The 22,827-nt window shown below is 40.3% G+C and overlaps 1 protein-coding gene across 5 annotated transcripts in view; it reads right to left on the bottom strand.

Moving 5' to 3' along the window:
* ADAMTSL3 (ADAMTS like 3) overlaps positions 1-22,827 on the bottom strand; it is a 221,016-nt gene that overhangs the window by 71,711 nt on the left and 126,478 nt on the right. For all 5 annotated transcript variants that reach the window (XM_042475404.1, XM_042475402.1, XM_042475403.1 and 2 more), the window contains 2 exons: positions 13,809-13,935; positions 5,234-5,308 (listed from right to left, as the gene is read on the bottom strand). In XM_042475404.1, coding sequence (XP_042331338.1) covers positions 5,234-5,308; positions 13,809-13,935 — 202 coding nt within the window. The remainder of the gene's footprint in view (positions 1-5,233; positions 5,309-13,808; positions 13,936-22,827) is intronic.

Genomic DNA, 22,827 nt, shown 5'->3' with positions numbered 1-22,827 from the left:
TACTGTAAGCCCATCAAAACAATAAATAAGTCAATTAGTTCAGCTGGTCTAGTAAAACTGGCACTCCCCAAAGAGTTCAAGCCTAAAATCTTTAACAGAATGAAGAGGAAATATCACAAAGAGGATTTTACTCCTCTTTCCCTCCTTGTTTCAAGCTTTGAAAACATGCTTCAAAACTCCATTTTTCACTCCACCAAAAATCCTTCTTGCTTTCCCTCATTCCTTCTTTTCCTCGCCTTTTCTTCATCTTACTGATCTTCACATTGTTTTTGCCGCTGTGGTTGTGTGCCTTTCAGCTGTTTCCGACTTACGGCAACTCTAAGGAAAACTTATCATGGGGGCTTCTTGGCAAGATTTGTTTGGGGTGGTTGTGGTTTGTCTTCTTCTGAGATGAAGAGAGTTTGACTTGCCCAAGATCACCCAATGGGGTTCCAAGTCTGAACGGTGATCCAAAACCTCATCTCCTTTTATGCAGTTGAACAATAATGTCATTTAAAAAAATGTATTCTTATTCCATCTAGCGATTCTCAACCTTCCTAAATCCACGATACTTTAATAGAGTTCCTCAACCCCAACCATAAAAGGCGTTTTGGTTGCTAAGACCAATGGAAAATATGTGAAAGGGTCATTCAAACCCCAAAGGGATCATGACCCACAGGTTGAGAACCACTGATCTACAAAATAATCATCTAATAATAATAATTTCAAAGCAACCAGAATGTAAGGCACACTATCCCTGAAAATTAAAAATACCATCAAAGGAACAGTCCTAGTTTAACATTCCTAGTTTAACCTTCAAACCACTAAATCACAGAGGCTCTACAAATGGGCACAGAGAAAAGATCCTTTGCCTTTACACAAACTGATGCTTGAAAGCAGCGTCTTCAAACATGTCTGTGCTTTGTGAGATGTTCCTTCTTCCTGGCACCCATGTCAATGGAGACTCTGAGCAAAAAAGGCTTTTATAGCTTCTTGTGGGCTTATGATTCTATGGGCTCACAAATACTGGCAAGTATGTAGAGAGTCACAGCAACCCATTGGTGGAACAACATCAATCAATGCCGGTGATGGATTAAGCCTATGGCCTCAAGTAATTCTCCAACAGCTATTCAAAGGCAGTCTGTTTCAGCTGGAATACTTAAACCCAGCCACTCAATTTTTCCAAGCAATTGCATCGCACAGGGAGAGGAAGATTTGCTCCACAGGCTACCTGTAATCTCAGCTCCTGTATATTCTCACCTGCTTTAAGCCGCAGCCTGTCAATAGCAGCCTCTCTGCAGAATGAATACAAAATGCATTGCATTTGTGATATTTTTATAGCTATTTCTTCAAAGGGCAAGGCATTATTTTGCAAACTAGCTGGCAGCCATCTGGAAATGTCAGCAAACAGCTTTCCAGGCACATTGAGCGAGTGATGGCCTGCAAAGACTATTCAATTCAGAGTGCAGGTTTATCCTAAAGAACAGAAAAGCTGGTATACGGATGAAGTTACAACCTAAATGGAACGGAGCTACATAGCTTACCTTGTTGCAATTGGTGGACTTTTCTCTTAAACTGACTTCAGCTGAAATGAACTCAGACATGAATTCTATGAACTACAAGAGAACTACAAGTGAGCCCCTGCTATAGTAAATCCAAGGATCCCATGGTTGAAGTGCCAAACCTTTTGAATTCTTATTGTAGCTGTTGGAAAATAGATTTTCAAAAGACTGACAAGGAAAGTCTGGTACTAATTATATAATACTCATGTAACATCTAGTAAGCAATGCAAATATTTATTGATCTTATACACTGCGTATATTTACTGCTAATTCTGTTAACTCATTATGTACCAAAGGTAACAATAATCTTTTGACAGTTTTATGTAGTTGAACAATCATGTCATTTAAACAATGTATTCTTCCATCTAGAAAATAATCATAGAATAATAATAATAATTTCAAAGCAACCACAATGTAAAGCACATTATCCCTGAACATTAAAAATGCCATCAAAGGAACAGTCATGTAATAATAATGTATAATGCCCAATAATTAACAAAAGCATTAAATATTTGCACTGTTTACTAAATGTTATCTGAGTAGTATATAATTAATACCAGACTTTCCTTGTTAGTTTTTTTAGCTACTTGGTTTAACGGCCTTCTATGTATAAAGATACATTGTCCTAAATTCTCTTTGGGAAAATATTTTCACACCAATGTACTGTATAGTTATGGTACTCCCAGTTTGTTCGGGTTCCCAGTTTGTTCGGGTTCGCTAGCTCTCAAATGGACAATGGACCTCTATCAATTATAGAAAAATTTCCACTCCTAAAGAAGATAAAACTGCTTGTACTGGGACCTCTTCACACTACATTATTATAGTGCTATGATTTCACTTTAATGGCTATACAGTCAGCCCTCAGTTTTCATGGGGGATCTGTTCGAGGATAAATCGGGATAAAACTATGCATGCCTTGAATGTGTTTCAAATACATCCACATTGTCGAATCCATCTTTATTTGCCGTGTTAATGTGCGCGAGCAACTGAGCTTGCAGAGATGTGCAGAAGTATGGTTCTGATTTAAAAAACAGTTTGAACCACAAAACCAGAATTCATGAGTGAGATTATTTGCACTGTCGCTCTAAAAACCAACAACCAATGTCTGAATGACTCCTTAGAGTAACTTTTCCCATCTGCACAGAAACAGCAGATAAAGCTTTTCCACACATATATAGCATCAGTTTAGGTATGAAACCAGTGTTTAACTCTGATGTTATATAACTCATATATTCAGTTGCTGGTGGTTGCAGGGATAGTCCTCTCACCAGACAACCCACCTCCTGCAATTTGTGAATGTTCCCAACCCCTGCAGTGTGTAGGTAATTCTCTGACAGGCAACATGGCTCTCCATTTTAAAAACACATCTATTTGCATGTCCTCAGACTATCAACCACATGTTTTCTTACTATCTGTAAATCATAAAAATAAAACCTTCGTGTACGGCTAGATGTTTTTAAATGCAAGATTTTGCCATTAAGAAGAAGGAGTAGTTAGAAATTTAGTGTCTCTTTCAATTCCCCTCCAGCTAGGCTCTGTTGTTAAGTTCATGAACTTGGTTATCTAGCATTAGCCACTTGTAAAAATATTAGCTTCTGGTTTTGTTGCTCCTACAGCAGGGGGATTATTTTCAGAAGACTCTGGCTTATTTTGGATCCTCAAGCCCTTAGCGAAACAGCTTCTGGAAAACTTGTAATGTATTCCAACAACCTTCCCCTTCCTCACTTCAACCCACCCATTCCCTGCACCCTTTTCAAAGGCCAAGCGAAAGCAAAGTGAGCAGTATAGATTTGCCTCATTTGATTGTTCATAAACATCCAGGGTTTGGAAATGTTACTTTTTTGGACCACAGTTTCCAAAGGCCATTTTGGCTGGGCAATTCTAGCAGTTTTAGTTCAAAACAAATCCAAGACCTGGAATGACCAAGCATTTCAAAAGAAAAGCAAGGGTTCCCCCACTACATTTTTGTACATGAAAAATTCAGCCTATCAAGTAATGAAAACAATTCCAAGAAAATAATTGTACTAACCCAATGTTTCAAAAAGTTACTTTAAAAAATGTAATCAGTTACACTTCTAAGAATGAAATAGTACTTCATTGCCATGATTGTTATACATTTTTAGAAGTTATGTCTCTTGTCTTGACTCTCAAAAATACCTATAACAATTACTTTTAGTTACTTTTAAAAACGTTTGAATATGGCTGCACATGTAACAACACAAGCCTGAATCTAAACCATATTCATTCACCAAGATTTAGTAAGACAACTCATCCATAAGTATACGGAAAGGTAGCCAGGGATATAGTCTACTTCCTCAGATGCATGGAGTGAAGTGCCAAGGTGAAATAGACTTAAGGGCTGTACAGACTGGTTTGAAGTGCTGATGTGGGGGCGGCATGGGGTCATGGCATTTGCACGATGCACACCTTGATGCCACCCCCATGCTGGCATCATGCTACCCCCCCAACCACATAGAGGGCAGTATCATGGCGCTCCTTTGGTGTTGTGTTTATATGATGCATGCTGAAGTGAAAGAAGCTCCAAAAGGTGCCGCAGCACGAGCAAGGGTATCGCTAGCTCTAAAAGGAGCAACATTTTGCCATTTCTTTAAGAGCAGGCAAAGCGCCAGATCGAGACCACAGCATGTGGTACTTATGGCCCCAACTGAGTGCTCAAAGGGGCAGTGTGGAGCCGCTCTTTTGGGGCGGTCTGTTTTGCCCCTTAATCTACTAAAGCTATGTTACCAACTTTTCTCTGTTGCTTTCAAAGATGAAACAATGTCTCTTTGCAAACCAACTCAGATTAACACAGCTGTATCTTCGAATTCTGGGACATGTATAGCCAAGCAACACTGGACTATAGTCAAGATGGAAAAAAAGTTATTGATAAGGAGGAGACAGTATGGTGTGGTGGTTTGGAGTACAACTCTGGATAGCAATAGCAATAGTGGGGCTCAGCAGAGCGGCAAAAAGTGCCAGCCTGTGACCAGGGTCAAGCCTGAGCATCCCAATGCTCCAAGCCCTAACCATTCTGCCTGGGCACCATTTTGGCGCACACCCATGCACACGGGGTGTGCCATGATGACACACCTCCAGCACAGCACCCAAACAGTGCAGCGCTAAAGGGACGTCATCATGTCATGTTGGTGCGCCTACAAATGACATACCCTCAACTGTCCCCATTTGGCAGGAAAAGTCTTAATGAATCCTCTATTGTTTTATTTTTTTTCCATCTGCTTTTAAATTGTCTCAGTTCCCCCTCTCCATCCACTTTACCCTTTTGTCCTCAGCTTACTTCAGTTCCTACAAATTGAATTCAAAGTGCAAACGTAGTTTGTACTCAGTTAATTCATCACAGATGAGAGACAAGGGGGCAAAATCTTGGCTTTCCCAGTAGATTCAGACAAAAGCAAACTGCTACAGCATCTCTTAGCTTATGTGTTCTTCCTCATTAATTACTTTTGCCATACTGACAACACACTTGATGTTGCTTGGCCATATGTATCCCAGTTTTCCTCTGTGAAATATTGTTGGGCATGCAATTATTTCCAAGCTCTAAAGTTACCTCTTGATAATCATTCATGTACAAAGGAATCGGATCTTTAAGTGTAGCTACATTCCCCAAACCTTGAAAGTGTTCAGTGTTTTTGCTCCAGCCCCAACCTATTAATAATACATAAAGGCACTCATACCAAGGTGTGCTGGTCCTTTCACTGTAATTCTTGCACTGCGACTCCCGTGTGGAACAGCAATCACAGTTTCCTCCCCTAGGAAAATTAAAAGCACAGTTTGAGAAATTATATCTTACAAGGGAATCATCATATTTCATAACTAAACTTTCCTTCTAGCACAGAAAATATTTAAGACTACATATGCACATGCAAATACGCTAGCCCAGGTCTGCTTTGTGAACTATACTGCTGTTAAGCTACATATGGACTTGTAAATTTGTCCAACGATTGGGCTATTATTTTCTATTAACTAGTGAAGCGCATTAAACATTCAATTTACATCTTGTTGTCCTGGTTTTATTTCCTAATAATGGGCTTAAAAGGTTGCACCACTTAGAATTTCCTTTGCCAAAGCACTCTGCAGCTGTTTAGCTGGATTTTGCCCACACTTCATTTCCTGCATCAGGTCATGGCTTTAATAAATGGTAAGATTTGCAGGAAACAAACCAACCGGCAAACACTAAATTCTAAACCATTACAGACTAGAGAAGTGCAAATTAGGGAGCAGGACTCTCAAATACTTGCAATTTGATATAGATGCTCATTATTTCCATTCTAAAAAATGACCTATAAGCCAAAACCTGGCACGAACATAGCAACCTAGACCCCTTTCCAAACACGACATATTCTTTACTTAAGTAAAATTTATATACCACCTTTTGGGACTCTTAACAGCATTAAGGCTGTATACTGCAACAGAAATATAATCCTGATACAATACAAAGAAGAATAACATGATTTAAGAAACCCACTAAAAATAACCACTTGCAAAGATAACACAGTTAAAACATCTTAATCCTGGGGCACCAGTATGAGACATTTTAATAACTGAGAGCCTATCCAGACAAGAAGGTAATCTCTGAAACTCTCAGGTTTGGCTCCTGTATAAACTGATTTTATTTGGGAGATCTACATGACATTTTATTCATCCTAAAGTATCCTCTGGGGACTCCTGGCATTATCAAGGAGTCTCCATTCCCACTCCTCAGGTCAATTTAAATCAATCCACTATGTCCAAAATGGAAATGGCTAGCTAAGATTGCCACCAGCAAGAAATATTGTGATGGTGATGATGATGATGATGATAATGATGATTGAGGATTCAGATTCAACAGAGTTCAAGCAAGGGAAAGAAAAAGGCGCGCAATGAAAGAATATTATCTTAACGCTTAACTAGTGTACTATTATCATTTAGCAATATTACACTTATTTTTTTCTCTGCAGAAAATTCTATTTTCTTTGTGAGGATGTACTATTATCACACCAACCTGCTGTCCTGCCACAATCACGCTAGTTTAAAAACAGAAGCAGATCAGTTTGGCATAGTTTCTTACCACACTTTCCCCTACCATAGCGCTATGGTGATCCCTGGTGGCATGATCTGTTTTCTGCACTGTCAAATGCTGCTTTCTGGGATAAGGGGACAAATGACCCATCATGGCTGCCAACCACCTCCCGAAGCCAGCAGCTGCACAAAATTGCACACACCAGCTAGCTTTGAGAAAGTGTTGGCCAACGTGATTATTGTTCTGCCCCCCTTCTGAAGTGTGATTCTACTGAGTGCCTATTCATACAGCAGCCCAGTGTGATTGTGACTGCCAACCACATTCACACAGCAGCCGGCTTCAAGTGGTGGTTGGCACATTCACATAGCAGACAGCTTTGGGAAAGTGTTGGCCACCATGAGCAAAATCACACCCACTCACACCACGTAACTGCCTAAGAAGCAGAACTGCAGTAGATGAGAGTAATGGAATAGCAGTAAGATTGAGAGCCTATTGATAGATTTTGCCTTACAATTAAAAGGTTCACTGCAATAACACAAGGAATGCAAGGCAGCAGCAGGACAGACATGACACTGTGTGATAGGTATCAGCCAAAGATGTATTTATCCAGTTAAAATTCCACTTTTTGAGCCTTGTGTGATAAGTCCTGAAAAATGTCTTTTCTAGGCATATTTTTTTCCCATGCAGAAAATTTTTACTTTTCAGGAATCTTCCTTTCTGAACTTTTTTTTTCCTGTGCAGAAAATGTTGTTTTCTGCATAGGATATTTGCTTTCTCCATAGAAAGTGTCATTTTCTGTGCCAAAAAATGTGCAAATTCTTTTTGCACAAAATTAGTCCCAAACTGCCAAGTGTGCAGTTTTCCACGAGTTTCTTGCAGTGAAGAGAAAAATGATAAAATTACTCACTGTTGCCTGAGGGAATGACATTTATGGAGACTGACATCCATCTAGTGGATGCGATTTGTATGGATCAATGTGTGGATTGTCCACTGACCTTTTGTATTTGATTTTATTGCTCTATATACTTCTGTCCTGTAGCCCTTCCTCTTCAGCTGACAGAAGCCTGGGCTTCACCTGGACTCAGTGGCCCTGTTTGTGACTTTCAGACAGCTGGGGAAAATTTCCAGCTGGGGAAAGTTCCCTATATTGCTTTCTTTTTTTAAGAAAAGTCACACAACTTGAACTATGGTTTGTACTCTGGACAACTAAAATGGCTCAGACATTGCTTGCTGGATTTTGTCACCTGCAGCAATCTGTAAAGCAATTTCTGGGACAGGCATCTGTGTTTGCAACTGCTGAACTGAAGAAGCCTGGGCAAAGAAAATTCAACACATGTGTAAAAGCTATTCCTTCACATTAACTTCTTTTGTTGTACAGGTTGTACTGCCCATCCTCCCTCTGGAGTAGTAAGTGTCCAGCCAACACACCACACAAAGGAGATAAGGGTGTGAACTGACTACATGGTGACAAGAACTACATTGTGAGCTATGCTTTCTCATCCGGCAGTGTGTAAGAGGCTGACAACAAAGAGGAGAACAGCATATGTGTGAGCAAAGTCGATGGCAAGGTTAGTTAACAGCTAGTACTCCTGATCCTGAGAGCCAAATGGCTTTTAAGCCTAGTCAGGCTATATTTCAGAGGAAGGAATTGGCAAACAACCTTTGATTATTCCTTGATCAAGAAAACCCTAGGAAATTCATGGGGTCGCCATAAATTGACAGTTGACTTGACAACACATGCATATTAAAGCTAAATACTGCAAGTTCAGAATCAGTGACACTTTGCATCCCAGTTGCTGTGGACAGATACAATGGGAAATCTATTATTCGTGCCCTGATTTTTAAGCATCAAAACATATCTAGCTGGTCACTGCCCCAGCATGGACCTTCTTACATTCTTAGGGAAGCACTGAGAGTTTCTGGCAAGGAGTATTTTGACTACTTTTTCATTTGGGGGCATTAACAAGCACAACAGGGACTCAGCATGAACCACAATCTGCCACCAAGGCTGCAGATTTAAAAGGTCTCCAGTCATCAAGTGAACAATCCACTGTAACAAAAAACCTATATTCTTGCAAAGGAGTGCATAGGGGGTTGTTAAGACACACAATTCTATTAAATCAATAAGACCTATGCTGTGTGGGCTATTTTTTCTCAGAAAAAAGAAGAAAAAGCACATACTAAATTTTCTATATTTTTTAAAAGCTAACCTGGTATAACTAACTCCTACATTTTATAATTTTTCAATAATACTTCATAGACGCATGGCAGTCCCTTCTATGAGAGATCAGTGCGTTTGGTGATACTAAAGAGCAAAGCGTTTGCCATTTTTAGAATAAAATGTATATGCTCTGAGCTGAAAAGGATGCTAAAAAGCATTCCAAGCACCTTTCCTCTCCAAAACATCAGCTATGTTGAGTCTGAATTCAACATACACAAAACCCTGAGAAAATGCCATGCCCCCCTAGGGAGCATGTCCTAGCATTTGAGAATCCAGGAACTATCAGACTTCCAAAGTACGCTTCAGTTTTAAATTGTGTAATATGATTTTAGATATATTGAAAATGACCAACTTTCCCATGCATATAATATTATGCCTTAAAGAAAATAATCACTATCCTCCATACCTTATCGTGTGTGTGGGAAAGACATATATTTGAATTGCCCTCTCTGTAGAAAAATCTATTTATCCTTAGAAAGCTAACACAGAAGAGAAAAAGTAATAACCAAGCTGTCTTGCTGACGGGCTGGTTTTCTATGTTCAGAGTATTTCTTTTAATATTTTCCTTCCCCAGGAAAGCATATGAACAAGCAACCCACTATGTAGACTAAAATATTTCAAGTTTATTCCAAGATCTGACTTGGTTTTGCATTTCAGGCTCTGATTCATACTGTCAAACTAAACCTGGGAGGAAAATAACCTGAAGCTTTTTATCTGTCCTAATCAGATTAGAATCTAAACCATTATTCCAAAAGTAAAGATGATAGGTGACCATTTTGTTTCAGTTCACTTTTGATAAGAATTTCCCTCAATTTTCAAATTTCCTTATACTTAAGATGGAAGAACTTGGGATTTTAAAATAATGTAAATGCAGGAAAAATTAAAACTGGCAGATCCGTCCATCCAAGCCAAGGACTCTGAGCACTTAACAGTGGGATAGCAAATCCATTCTGGGATTTAGTCTAACCATAAAAAGAGATAGCCAAGATGCTGGATCTGTTTGGGAGAAAGATCTTTGCACTTTGAGGAGCTCCTTTAGAGTTTAGATTAAAGTCCAGAGTTCAGATTCACCATCCCTCTGACATCAGCTTCACCAAGCTCCACTGGTCTTTACTTTTAGATGTCTGGATCCAAATCTTTGTGTATTCAGTCACATTAATGCTGAATGAAAGTTGTCATATATAATAATAATGTATTAGGGCATAGGGGAAGATATTTTTTAGTACTGCAAATGCTCTGTCTTAGAAACATGCCCCCCCCCGCCCTTCTAAAGGTCCTGGGAGGGGTCACAATTTGTAAGCAGTGATGCACTTTTTGGAAGTATGCTATATTCTGAAAGAGTTAAAAGTTAGTACATTCCAAAGTTGGGTTCAAGGAATGAAGCCATTAAATTCTAAATGCTGCAAGATAGATCTCAGGAAATAAAAATGGACTTAAGGGTCATTAAACAGATAAAATCCATCTTAGTCTGGTGCCACATCTTTCAACAGAAAGAAATAACAGAGCTTCCAACTTATTCCCATCTAAAGTAGTACCTCCAAAATTCTGGAAAGGGAGGTCAGATGGGACCACAGAGTAGGAAGGAACAGTAGTGAGACATGTGTTTAATTTATTTGGACCGTGCTTTTTTAGTTCAGCAGTTGCATTGTTTGGAGAGCAAAGAATATACACAGTCCTATACGATTATAGGATGATGCTATATCAGAAAGGGGGCTGCCACATTCTTGATATAAGATCACAGAGTTCTAGGACTTTGTTGTAATATAAAAACAGATGAAGTTGGCTAGAGAGACAAGAAGGGATGTGATGAGGAGTCCCAGTCATTGCTCACAAACATTAAATAGCTGCTCCTTATCTAGATTCTATTATTCTTGTGTAAATCATTCAATGTTACCTCTGTTATTGCTTCCTCACAATGCATAAAGACTACATCCGCACTGCAGATATAATTCAGGTTGACACCACTAACTACTGTGGCTCAGTGCTATGAAATTCTGGAAATTGTAGTTTTGTGAGACATTTAGCCTTCTCTATCTCTGGTGCCATAACAAACTACATACAACTCCTAGGATTCCATAGCACTAAGCCATGGCCGTTAAAGTGGTGTCAAACTGGATTGTTTCTGCAGTCTAGATGCAGCCTAAGTATATCTAAAACTCTGCCTGTATGGCTTTCAGTACTGAAACAGTGGAGGAGCATGAAGGAATGTGAATGAAGCCCTGAGTATGATGAACACAACTAATGTCAAATTTCTACCATGCACTAGGATTTGCATGGAAAACTAAAACCACATTGAGAATCCTTGGCCAAATGTTATAGCTCTTCATTTTGTTCTTGTCAGCCTCAAGAAGAGAATCTTTTCTGATCATGTTTTACCACTCAATAAAACAGGGGCAAGAGACAAAAAGAAAGGGCAATAGAGTTCAACCCTAAAAGCTTTCCACTAGACAGAACTGATATTGATGCTGATGGGAGTTCCATGCATAACAGGCCCAAGATATTCCATTTTCCCAGGGGCATGGCAGATTTTACAACTTATTACACTTCATTTTTTGAATATCATCAGTCACATGTTTGATCATTTTCCCAGAAAGTGAGATTTATTTATTTTTTTGGCATGGTATTCTACTGCCGGCTTTCTCTTTTTAAAAAGTGATTTGTCTGTTAGTTCTGACAGCTTGCTTTCTATGTTTAAGACTGTTGCATTACATTTGTTTAACCCCAAAATTTCTGCAAAACATTTACGATTCAACATACTACCTATGAGGACCACCAACTTATTGTGTGCCTTCAAGTTGCTTCCAACATAAAATAATCCTAATTATCCGTTAAGAGACTTTCTTGGCAACGTTTGTTCAGAGAGGGTTTGCTATTGTCTCCTCAGAGACTGAGAAAGTGTGGCGTGCCCAGTATCACCCATATGCAAGGATTCAAACCCTGATCTTCCAAAATCCTAGTCCAACACTCAAACTACTGCATCACACTGGCTATGCAAACTGATTAAGGAGATGATAGATAGATAGATAGATAGATAGATAGATAGATAGATAGATAAGATAGATAGAGTGAATTCATGTGTTGTTGTTGTTGTTGTGTGCCTTCAAGTCATTTCCGACCTCTGGCAACCCTAAAGTGAATCTATCACAGGGTTTTCTGGGTCTGAGAATGTGTGACTCATCCAAAGTCACTTAGTAGGTTTCCATCATTGACTGGGAATTGAACCCTAGTCTCCAAAGTCATAGTCCAATGCTCAAACTGGTTCTTAAAGGAAGTGACAGTCCCACTATATTCTGCTCTGGTCAGACCTCATCTGGAGTACTGCATTCAGTTCTGGGCACTTCATTTTAAGAAGGATACAGACAAGCTGGACCAAGTTCAGAGAAGGTCAGCAAGAGGAATGGAGGACAAAACATATGAGGAAAGCTTGAAAGAGCTGAATTTATTCAGCTTGGGGAAGGGAATACTGAGGGGTGAGATGATTACTCTCTTGAAATATTTTAAGGATGGTCACAGAGAGGAGGGGGCAGGCCTGTTCTCTTTTGCCCCGGATGAGTAGGATCAGGTCTTAATGGTTCTGAGTTACAGAAGCATAGATTTTGATTGAACATTAGAAGGAACTCTTTGACAGTAAAAGCAGTTCAGGAATGGAACCAATTGCCTAGAGAGTCTCAAGACATCTTCAAAAAGAGGATGGACAGCTAACTGTTGGGAATGCTTTAGATGGACTTCCTTCATTGAGCAGCGAATGTTGGTGTGTATGTCACTGTACTTTTTACCAAACGTTCTCAACCAAGTTTCCATACTCTGTCATGAATCTCTTTGCCTATATAAACAGATCAGAGGTGTACATAAATTGTATAGAAAGAAGGAGTAGCATTGTAAGACTTCCGTTATGACATTCCACACATGTGTCTCATCCCACTAGGTTTCAATAATGTCTATTAAATCATATTTCCCTTCCTGTGTTAAGAGTTCAAGTTCATCTTATTTACGTCTCATGTGCATTAGTTTATAACTTTGGATCACTCCCTCCACCTGCTTTCTTTATGTTTCTTCCTTCCCATTAGCAGGATCCTATATCACACCCTAGTTTCCCAATATTGTATTGTCCCAATACTTGGTCTCCCTGTTGTCAAAAATATTTTCTCCCTTTCCCACAGGATTCAGATCAACCTTTGTGAAACGCAACCCAACTCTTGCCAGATGTCCTTCACAGGACTGCAAGACAGTGCTGCAAGAACTTGGCAAGGCACTCTGAAAATATTATGTACATCTCTAGTGAGATGGTATCTAAAGGAGAAAACATGTTTTCCCATTCGTTTCACACTAGGGATCATTTTATTAAATAAATTCCATATGCTACAAAAGCAATTGAGAAAAAGGGTCTGTTTTTTTTTTTAAAAAAACACCACAAAACAAAGCATTGCACTACAACAGGTCAGCGACAAAACAATGAATTTAAATATGACTTTAGGCACAGTAATGGTTATGTCATGTGCATTAGAGAGTCACATATTGACACCCAAAAAATAAAATGAAAGATTTAGGCAAGATTCCATCTCAAAAACCACTGAAATAGAATGATGAGAAAACCATGCAACTGTGGCTTTGATCCAAAGAAGATCAAGACTGGTGGGAGTCTGCAAAGGGCCACTGTGCGCAGATTCAGAAGGGATCAGGTCCTCAATAAAGCCAGCTATTTCTCACAACTCTGTTTGAATCCCTCATTACTGGCAACAACTGAAGGAATAAAATCACTGAACACTTAGACACAAATGAGAAGCTGAACTCCTCTCTTGGAGAGTTTTTCCTCTGAAGCCAAACTCCAGCTGCTTTCACATCACAACAGGAATCCCCAATACTCTCCAGCCTTATATCACAATGTAGATCCCTCCCTTCTGGTCTTTAGTAAGCCCCTATCTCCCCGCAAGCTTATGCAGCCTATATATATTCTGGGCTTTCGATACAACCCAAAAGCTGAACTGAAGATGACATCAAGAATAAACACTATTTCCTTTACAAGACTTACTTTTTTCTGCTGAGAGATGTATCTTAGTTTGCCCTCTCACCAGCCTGCAGGTTGAACCATCTCCTGCGCAGATTCCACAGTTGTCTTCCTTGGCATGACTCCCAAGTTGTCGATCACAGCCGACTGCCTGCCAATATCAACACCACAGTCAGAAGGAGGGCAGAACTGATACAGACCGCCAAACTTTCTTTTAAAAAATTAAAAATTGTTTTATCTTTTGGGGTTTTTATGCACTGCCCTCATTTTCTCAAAAACATATGCATGCAGATTTAAACAGGAAAGAACTTTAAAGGCATCCTATGTATTTTTTACATTATTTAGGGCAGAACAATCAGAGCTATTTTGGTATCCCTCGGAAAGAAATGGGCACATCCAGATTGAGTTAAAAGACCAGAAAGCCCCAGTTTTTGTTTCTTTTCTTTCCTATTTTATTTTGGAGGTCAATACATGTTTTGTTTATCCTGGAATACTTTCTGTCAGCTTCTAGTACAACCACAGACTTTTTTTATATATCAGCTGCCTTGATTGGTTTATTTTATTTTAAAATTAGAAAGAATGGGAACAAAATCTGGGACTTTTCAATCAGTCCGGATGTGTTCTATATGGGAACCCATTGTCATTCAATAGTCCTACTGCTAACCCCATATAGAGCACATCCATACATGGTGGAGTCTCCTTCCTTGGAGGTTTTTAAACAGAGGCTGGATGGCCATCTGTCGGGGGTGCTTTGATTGTGTATTCCTGCATGGGAAAATGGGGTTGGACTGGATGGCCTTTGTGGTCTCTTCCAACTCTATGATTCATCAAATAGTCAATAATGCTTGGCAAGGTGAATCAGAAAAGAGGAAGACCACATTACAGTGGATAGACTCATTCAAGAAAGCCACAGCCTGTGGATGACTGGAGGTCTTGGAGGTCTCTCATTCATAAGATCCCCATACGTTGAGGCCAATTTGGCTAACTAAGGCCAGTTTTACTATTAGGCACAATGAGACAGTTGTTTCAGGCAGCAGATCCTAGGTTTTATGGAAGAGCAGCTATTCTATTTATCATTGTGTTAATTTTCTGGCAGGTGGAGATGGGAGAGGTTTTTAGGGATTGTTTCCCTTCTGTGTCAAAATAACTGGACTACTTTGATTTTTTATTTTATTTTAGGAGAAAGTGGGTAGGTCAACCTTTGCAGCTCTGCCTCAGGTAGCAAAGGTCAAGCCACGCAGCCATCGGAAAGTAAATATAGCAACCAACAAACCCACAACATTTCAGTCAAGGCAGATTTCTTCTGTTCCCACTTAAGTTGATGGGAGTTTTACCATCCATTTCAGCACCAACAGCACCAAAAAAAGGAAAAACAAAACTGAAGCCTAAACAGCCTGCATTGGCAGACTGTGTGTTACCACAACAATGCAGCCTTCCTTTGTGTGGCATAAAAGCGCAGCTATTATAGGGAGAAAGTTTCCCCTCCCTCTTCTCCATTTCATACTAACTTGGAAGAGCCTTCCATGCACAGATGACATTCATTAACACAAGACAAGCGGATGAATATTCACAGCTAACAAGGAGGCCACAACATTCCCGATGTAGAATTGCCTCAAAAAGTTAAACTTGGCAATTTTCTTAGGTCAGTGTCAGGTCCTCTCTTTAGAAGTTTTAGGGAAGCTTTTATCTCTTTGGTTATCAAAATGTGAGAAATTAATTTCAAGCTACCAGGGAAATAAATAGGCACACTCCAGTGACTCTGGATGTATTTATACTGCAGAATTAATGCAGTTTGACATCCTTTAGCTGCCATGGCTCAAAGCTATGGAATGCTATGGAGTTTGTAGTTTCACGAGCTATTTAACCTTTTCCGCCAGAGATTTCTGGTGCCACAACAAACTACAAATCCCAGGATTCCATTGGATGGAGTCATGGCCATTAAAGTGGTGTGAAACTGCAGCAATTATGCAGCGTGGCAGCAGTCTCTGAGACACGAGAAACCTTCCTAGTAAGATGAACTATGGACCCAAATACCCTAAAGGCACCAGATCCTAGCTGATTGTAGAAGTAAAACACACTGGAAAAGAGTAACTACTGGTCCATGAAATCAGATAGCTTGAAAGTACTGATCTAAACTAGAATAGGCTCCCAACACAGGTCCAAAATACACTGTAGAAATAATCCAGTTGGGGACCGGTTTAACTGCCCTGACTCAGTGCTAGGGAATCCTGGGAACTGTACTTTATTGTGACACCAAAGCTCTCTGGCAGAGAAGGCTAAATGTCTCACAAAACTACAGTTCCAAGAATTCCCTAGCATTAAGCCAGGGCAGCTAAAGTGGTCCCAAGCTGTTTTATTTTTGCAGTTTTGGACAACAATCTTTAAAACAGTCTTTGGAAATCAATGATGAGCATGTAGCTTTCTATCAGGGTAATTTTCTCTCTGTAGTGAATTCATCTTTGAGGAAGCACCCAATAAGCTTCTAGCGGAACATCTGAATACCACTGAACATGGTTTAGAAGTCACCAATGTGATCCCATACAGTTCGGAAAGAAACTGCGCACAATTGAGAAGGCTAAAATGTGTCAGACAAAGGCATGCTTTCCTTGGCTACAACTATGGCTATTCGGTTCTAAAGAAAATGTTCACAAGAACTGAGGGACACTATAGAAAGTCAGTCTGCTGACGCTGGAGTTGACAGATTCATCCCCAGAGGTGATGCCTTCATGGTTCATAGTTCTGATACAGTGGATACCTGTACTGTACCTCCCACACGGCTCCTTCACAAATGATTTTGTACAATGTAAACAGAGCAACTCATGGGGTCCAAGGATTAAATATTTATTAAACATTTATTAGGGCTGGAGGGCTATCTTTTGAGTTACATAGGATTCAGCTAGAATGAAGAATTCTGAGTAACGTCAAAGCCTGAACAATTCCTATCTACCCTTCTTTAACTATTCCACAGCCAATTTATTTTACCATTTGCTTTTTTCCCCTCTGAATCCTGCCAATGGGTTTTTAAAATATTATTACGAAGCCAGTCATAGAGTGGAAAATTCTCTTTTCTCTTTTCATATTTCTATGTGATATCTGTGTCCATCTCTCTGTCTCCCTCTGTAAGAGAAGTGGTTAGAATATGTTTATATGCAAGATTCTTTGGAAGATGATTGCATAAAATGTTTCTTTTGTGGGCTTTCTCACACTTTCTAACAGGTTTTCAAGGCGGCTGGAAAGCATACTGCCAAAATGATAAACATCTGTTAAAAAGGGTCTTCAAAAGAACACTTTCATACTATTCTATTAGGGAAAGAATGAATTTCCCATTAGAAAAAGCAAAACTTTCTTTCTTTCCCATGGTATTTAAAAAAAATGATTTCTCCCACAACCCAGCTATAAAATCAGCTACAAAAATAGAGGAGGAAGATGGATTTCTTAGGACCATATTGACAAGGCACTTCCCAATGTAAAAGGACATTAGAATTTCATTTGTGTGGATGGAGAGGAATGGTCAGGGTCATATCTCTTGGCTCAACAAAGTCAACAGCTATATTTGAATAGAGACTATGCATTTACTCATACACACGTTGGCTTAATCCTATTGTTAATTCTGACTAGAGTAGACCTATTGAATCAATTGAGTTTATCTATGTAAAGTTTACCTATTCACCATTCAACAATTGATTCAATAAGTCTATTTTAGTTGGGACTAACCAACTAGTCTAGCCATTGACTATTAGCAGCATTAACTGCCTTGTTCTAGATGAGGCCAGTACTGTCTTAGGCTGCCCTGTTTTATGCACTCATCACCACTGGTCCAATATTCCAAGCAGTGTTGGGCAGCATTTAAAGTGGATATTATGAGAAATAGACCCAATTCACTGATACACTGCTGCATCTACAGTTCTGGGCACTACAGTACAATTCAAAAAGGATGTCGACAAAGTGTGTCCAGAGGAGGGCAACTAAAATGGTGAAGGGTCTGGAAACCATGCCTTATGAGGAGAAACTTAGGGAGCTAGGTATGTTCAGCCTGGAGAAGAGAAGGTGAAGAGGTAATATGATACTGTAGCCCTGTTTAAATATTTGGAGGGGTGTCACATTGAGGATGGAGCAAACTTGTTTTCTGCAGAGGACATGGAACAATAGATGCAAGCTACAGGAAAAGAGATTCCACCTCAACATTAGGAAGAACGTCCTGACAGTAAGAGCTGTTTGACAGTGGAACACGCTCCTGCGGAGGATGATGGAATCTCCTTCTTTGGAGGATTTTGAACAGAAGCTGGATGGCCATCTGTTGGGGATGCTTTGATTGAGAGTTCCTGCATGGCAGGGGGTTGGACTGGATGGCCCTTGTGGTCTCTTCCAACTCTATGATTTTATGGATACCAGTTGCTGTAGGCTATATTTCAGATGAAGGAACTAGGAAAACCATGTCTGAGGGTTTTTGTGGGGGGTTTTGCCTAAGAAATTCATGGTGTAGCCTTAAGTTGAGAGGCAACTTGAAAGCACATATACAGTGCATGTGGGCTGGATGGCACTTGGGGTCTCTTCCAGTTCTAAGAATCTATGAAATGGCCCATTAGAAGTCACTTTGCTCAAGGTACTCTCAAATCAGGCCTGCCTTGGATAATGGAGGATGCTGGATTGCATAACTGGGTACAGAGATATGGGATCTATATAAACATGACCCCAAAATGTTCAGATTTTAGGAGAGTGTCTGTGGCCACAACCTTGATCAAGTCCCTCCACTCATTCCCATGAAAGCCTGAATAGGGTTATAATTAACCAGTTGTGAGGCTAGTTCCTGGAACTGGTGATTTTGTATCTAGATCTCAAAACTGATCACTCTAATGGCAATAACAAGGCTTTCCAACACTGTATAGGCCAGGGGTAGGCAACCTTTTTGAGCCGGGGGCACGGTTGCTGTCCCTCAGACAACTGGGGGGCCGAAGTCAAAAAATAAATAATTAAATAATTTGTTTAAAAAATTAAATATATAAATAAACCAGGACAAATGTAGGACAAAATTTTCAAATGGAAGACACTTTTTAGAAAAAAATGGAGGACACGCAAAAAAATTTGCTGATTTTTTAAAAAATGTTAATATAAATGCATGTTTCTGAGGCTTCTATAGACAATTGCCCCCCAAAGGTCCCGGCGGCAATCGGCGGCAGGACTGGGCTGGGGCCAGTCCCAAGGCCTCGCCGGGCCGCATCCGGCCCGCGGGCCGCAGGTTGCCTACCCCTGGTATAGGCTTTGTGAATATAATTCATCTCTGAGTGACCCTTTTAACCAAGTATTTTCATTTCTTTCACTTTCACTTCTCACTTTACTGCAGCCTGTTAAAAAGCGAGATAACATTTAGAATCCTGTTGCAATCTTTTGGAAAATATAAAATTATTGCAGCCAAATCAGTGTAGCCACACACTGTGGCCCTTTCTCCCATTTGATCACTTGCATTAATTGACCAAATAGATGTTGCCTCTAACATTCTGAGGAATAAGTCATTATGCAGACCGACAGTTCAGAATCTATCTCTTGTACCCAGCCTCCCATTTTTGACCTCCTAAGGATAATATTAGCATGTGAAAGAAGCAACGAGAGACTGAATGTTTCCCACAAATACCTCAAACAGTACATTATACAGACTAATGTAATCCTACCCTTTGAGTGCAAAGAAAATGTTAAGCTTTTGTTTATCCACACATTGACTTCCAAAATCCGGATTAAGCTTTACACAATGATTCTCCCGCGTGCCGTATCTGAATAACTGATTCATTACACTGATTCATGTAAGCTGCTCTGTCAGAAATTCTGAGAAGCTACTTGTGGTGGGCCATATTCAGAGAGATGGTCGGTCCTTTCATCAGCCCCGGGGGAAGGAGACAACAAAAATCGAGGAAACTTAAATGGGCAGCAAACTTTTAAGCATTGTGTGCATGTTTTAAAAAGCATTTATGTTTCATTACTTTTAGTACAACTTTGTCAACTTATAAGTTAAACATTTGCCAACAAGAATATATTTTCAACCCCATGCCTCTTCTTCAGTACAGTTTTTATTGCCCTTGCTGTTGATGATGCATGCCTTCGAGAAGTTTTATGCCAACCCTATCACAGGGTTTTCTTGGCAAGATTTGTCCAGAGGGGGCTGGCCTGCGAGCAGAATCAGGGCATCACATCCAGATGATGCATGCCCTTGACAATGTCACCAGGGCGTCATTGTGCTGCATGCCGCTCCAGATGGCACGCAGCATCATGAGCCCCCCCCCCCGGCGCAGCATCCAGACGATGCAGCACTGAAGGGGTGCCATATACCCACACTGCAGCATCTATGGCATCCTTTAGAGGGCACAAAAAGGGGCTGCTTTTTGAGGCTACTTTTTGCATCCTCCAGAGGGTGGATCAGGGCCACAGCATGGCCAGGAAAGGGGCGGCTGCATGCCACCTCTTAGGGGCTGTTTGTACAGCCCCTCTGTCATATTCATAGATCTACTGAAAAAATGAATTTTTAAATGATGAGTGTTTTGTACAACCAATATCCATTCCTTCATACATATGATACTGAGATGAATCATCAGCAGGAAACCCTCAGTTGGTGGTGAGAAATCAGTGAGAAAAAAGGATAGATGATGGAAAGTATCAATACAAAATGGAAAAATGCATGAAACGATCACAAATAGAACCTTCTTTTTATAGTACAGGTTCTCTGCTAAAAATCATATTTCTGCTTCCTTCATTATTTAGCTGATTATGATAATTTTTAACCATAATTAGAAGTGGGCAATGTCATTTGGATTTTCTGTTTCAAGCTCCTCAAACATCTTAGGCAGTCTTTGCTCACAGAGGGGGACAGGGTGATGTCCTTTGTGGTATGCAATGCATCAGGCATTAGGTAATGAAAAAGCCCTGCAGATGTATCTAACACATTGCTTATGTTCATTTGATTGATGCAGATCTTATCAGAGGACCTTCATTTATTTGAAGCAGCCACAAATCTCATAAAAGCCCATGGGATCAGCAACAGCAGTCATCTCCTTTGAAACTAGGTTTGCTATCTCCCAACTGGCTCCAAGGTTCAATGCCAGGCAGAAACAGCATTGAAAATGTTTGATTCATATTATACCTCTCCCTCTCACATGCAAAACAGGTACCAAAGAAAAAGCCAGGCAGAACCCAGCAGGTCAAGGAGAGAGCTAGGATGAAATGAAGCATGTTGCGGTTATCTGTTATATGCAACTAGAGAGAGACAAATTCCTCCCAGCCCAACTTGGACTGACCCAGAAATGAACCAATCTGATCTTTAAAAAAGAAATGAAATGAAAAATATTGTTTTACTTCCAAAGCCGTTTCAAGCTATTTTGCCAGCCCCAAATGCACTCTCCCTACTCTCATATTTAATGACCCCAAAAGGTAATTAATTCCATTAAAAGTAGGAGAAGTGCCCAATCTAAAGCTGTGACAGATACAAAAGAGTAAAAACAATGATCAAGGTAGAACCTGAAAGAATAACAGCCATGACCCTTTTGTCTGACAACTCTGATGTTCAACATATCAAATGTGAAGCAGAGGAAAGTCCGAAGAAGGAACTGACAGCAGAAATATGATCACTGTTTTATGTTGTGCTTCTCCGGAAACTAGGACCCGGAACAATGGATGCATGCTCCGGGAAAAAAGATTCCACCTCAACATTAGGAGGACCTTCCTGACAGTAAGGGCTGTTCGACAGTGGAACACACTCCCTCAGAGAGTGGTGGAGTCTCCTTCTTTGGAGGTCTTTAAACAGAGGCTGGATGGCCATCTGTTGGGGATGCTGTGATTTAGATTTCCTGTATGGCAGAATGGGGTTGGACTGGATGGCACTTGGGGTTTCTTCCAACTCTATGATTCTATGTTCTCAAGACAAACCAGCAATGATGCTTCCCCTTAGGTCCTCTTGTGAAGGCCCTTTAGGACTTGGCATAAGTTGCAGAAACCCAGAAGCTTGCCCCCAGGCTTATCTCCATGCTCCCTGAAAGAGTTCAAGCCAAGGATTTTATATAAGGTATATTTATGTATATAAGGTACACTATACCACTGTGTATAATAGAACTTGAGCATCCATGGATTTTGGTAACCACGGAGGGGGGGGGGGGGCTAGAATCAAACCCCAGTGGAGACCAAGGATCCATTGTAAAATATTTATTAACTTGTAACAAAATTATAGACTTATAAAAGGATAATGTCACAAAAACACATATAACAGAAGAAAGCTTCTCAACTGAAACATGGGCCAAGATCATACATCACTGAGTACAGCGTGAAAGTTCTGCCTGTGGACTTACATTATGGCTCCTCGCTCACCACCCACAGGACATACTATTTCACTGTGATACTTCCACCTGCCACAGCCATCTCTGGGGAGCCAGGGATTGGTGAAGCATCTTACTATGTTTCCATAGCCAGATATAAACAAGTGACATTATCTTCTGAGGACTAATGAGGTCGTCCAACAATCTCTGTATAATATGGAATTGTTCTTTGTCTGGCTATGGGAACATAACCAGATACTTCTTCATTCTCATCCTTCACACCACCAGCCCCTGAATGGCTATGGGGATACAAAACCCAGGGGGGGGGGGAATAATGGAAGAGGAAGGAGCAAAATATCAGCCTCTATATATGACCAAAATATATATACATAAATGTATATTTGACTTGGGGGATGTGGTGGCTTAGTGGTTAAGAAGCCAATTATGATGATTGGAAGACTGGATGGTTGGCAGTTCGAGGGCGAGGCCCAAGTGCCACATGATGGGGTGAGTTCCTGTCACTAGTCCTAGCTTCTGCCAACCTAGCAGTTTGAAAGCATGCAAATGCAAGTAGATAAATAGGCACCATTTTGGTGGAAAGGTAACAGCTTTTGGTACAGTCATGTTGGCCATATAATCACCAGAGCCATCTTCAGACAACACCGGCTCTTTGGCTTAGTAATGGAGATGCGCACCACCCACTATAGTTGGTTACGACTAGACATTCATGTCAAGGGACTACCTTTACTTTT

Source organism: Sceloporus undulatus, chromosome 6, assembly GCF_019175285.1.
Source record: "Sceloporus undulatus isolate JIND9_A2432 ecotype Alabama chromosome 6, SceUnd_v1.1, whole genome shotgun sequence".
NCBI lineage: Eukaryota > Metazoa > Chordata > Lepidosauria > Squamata > Phrynosomatidae > Sceloporus > Sceloporus undulatus.
The sequence above is the reverse complement of the archived record's forward strand: the minus strand, read 5'-3'. Positions and strand labels throughout refer to the sequence as shown.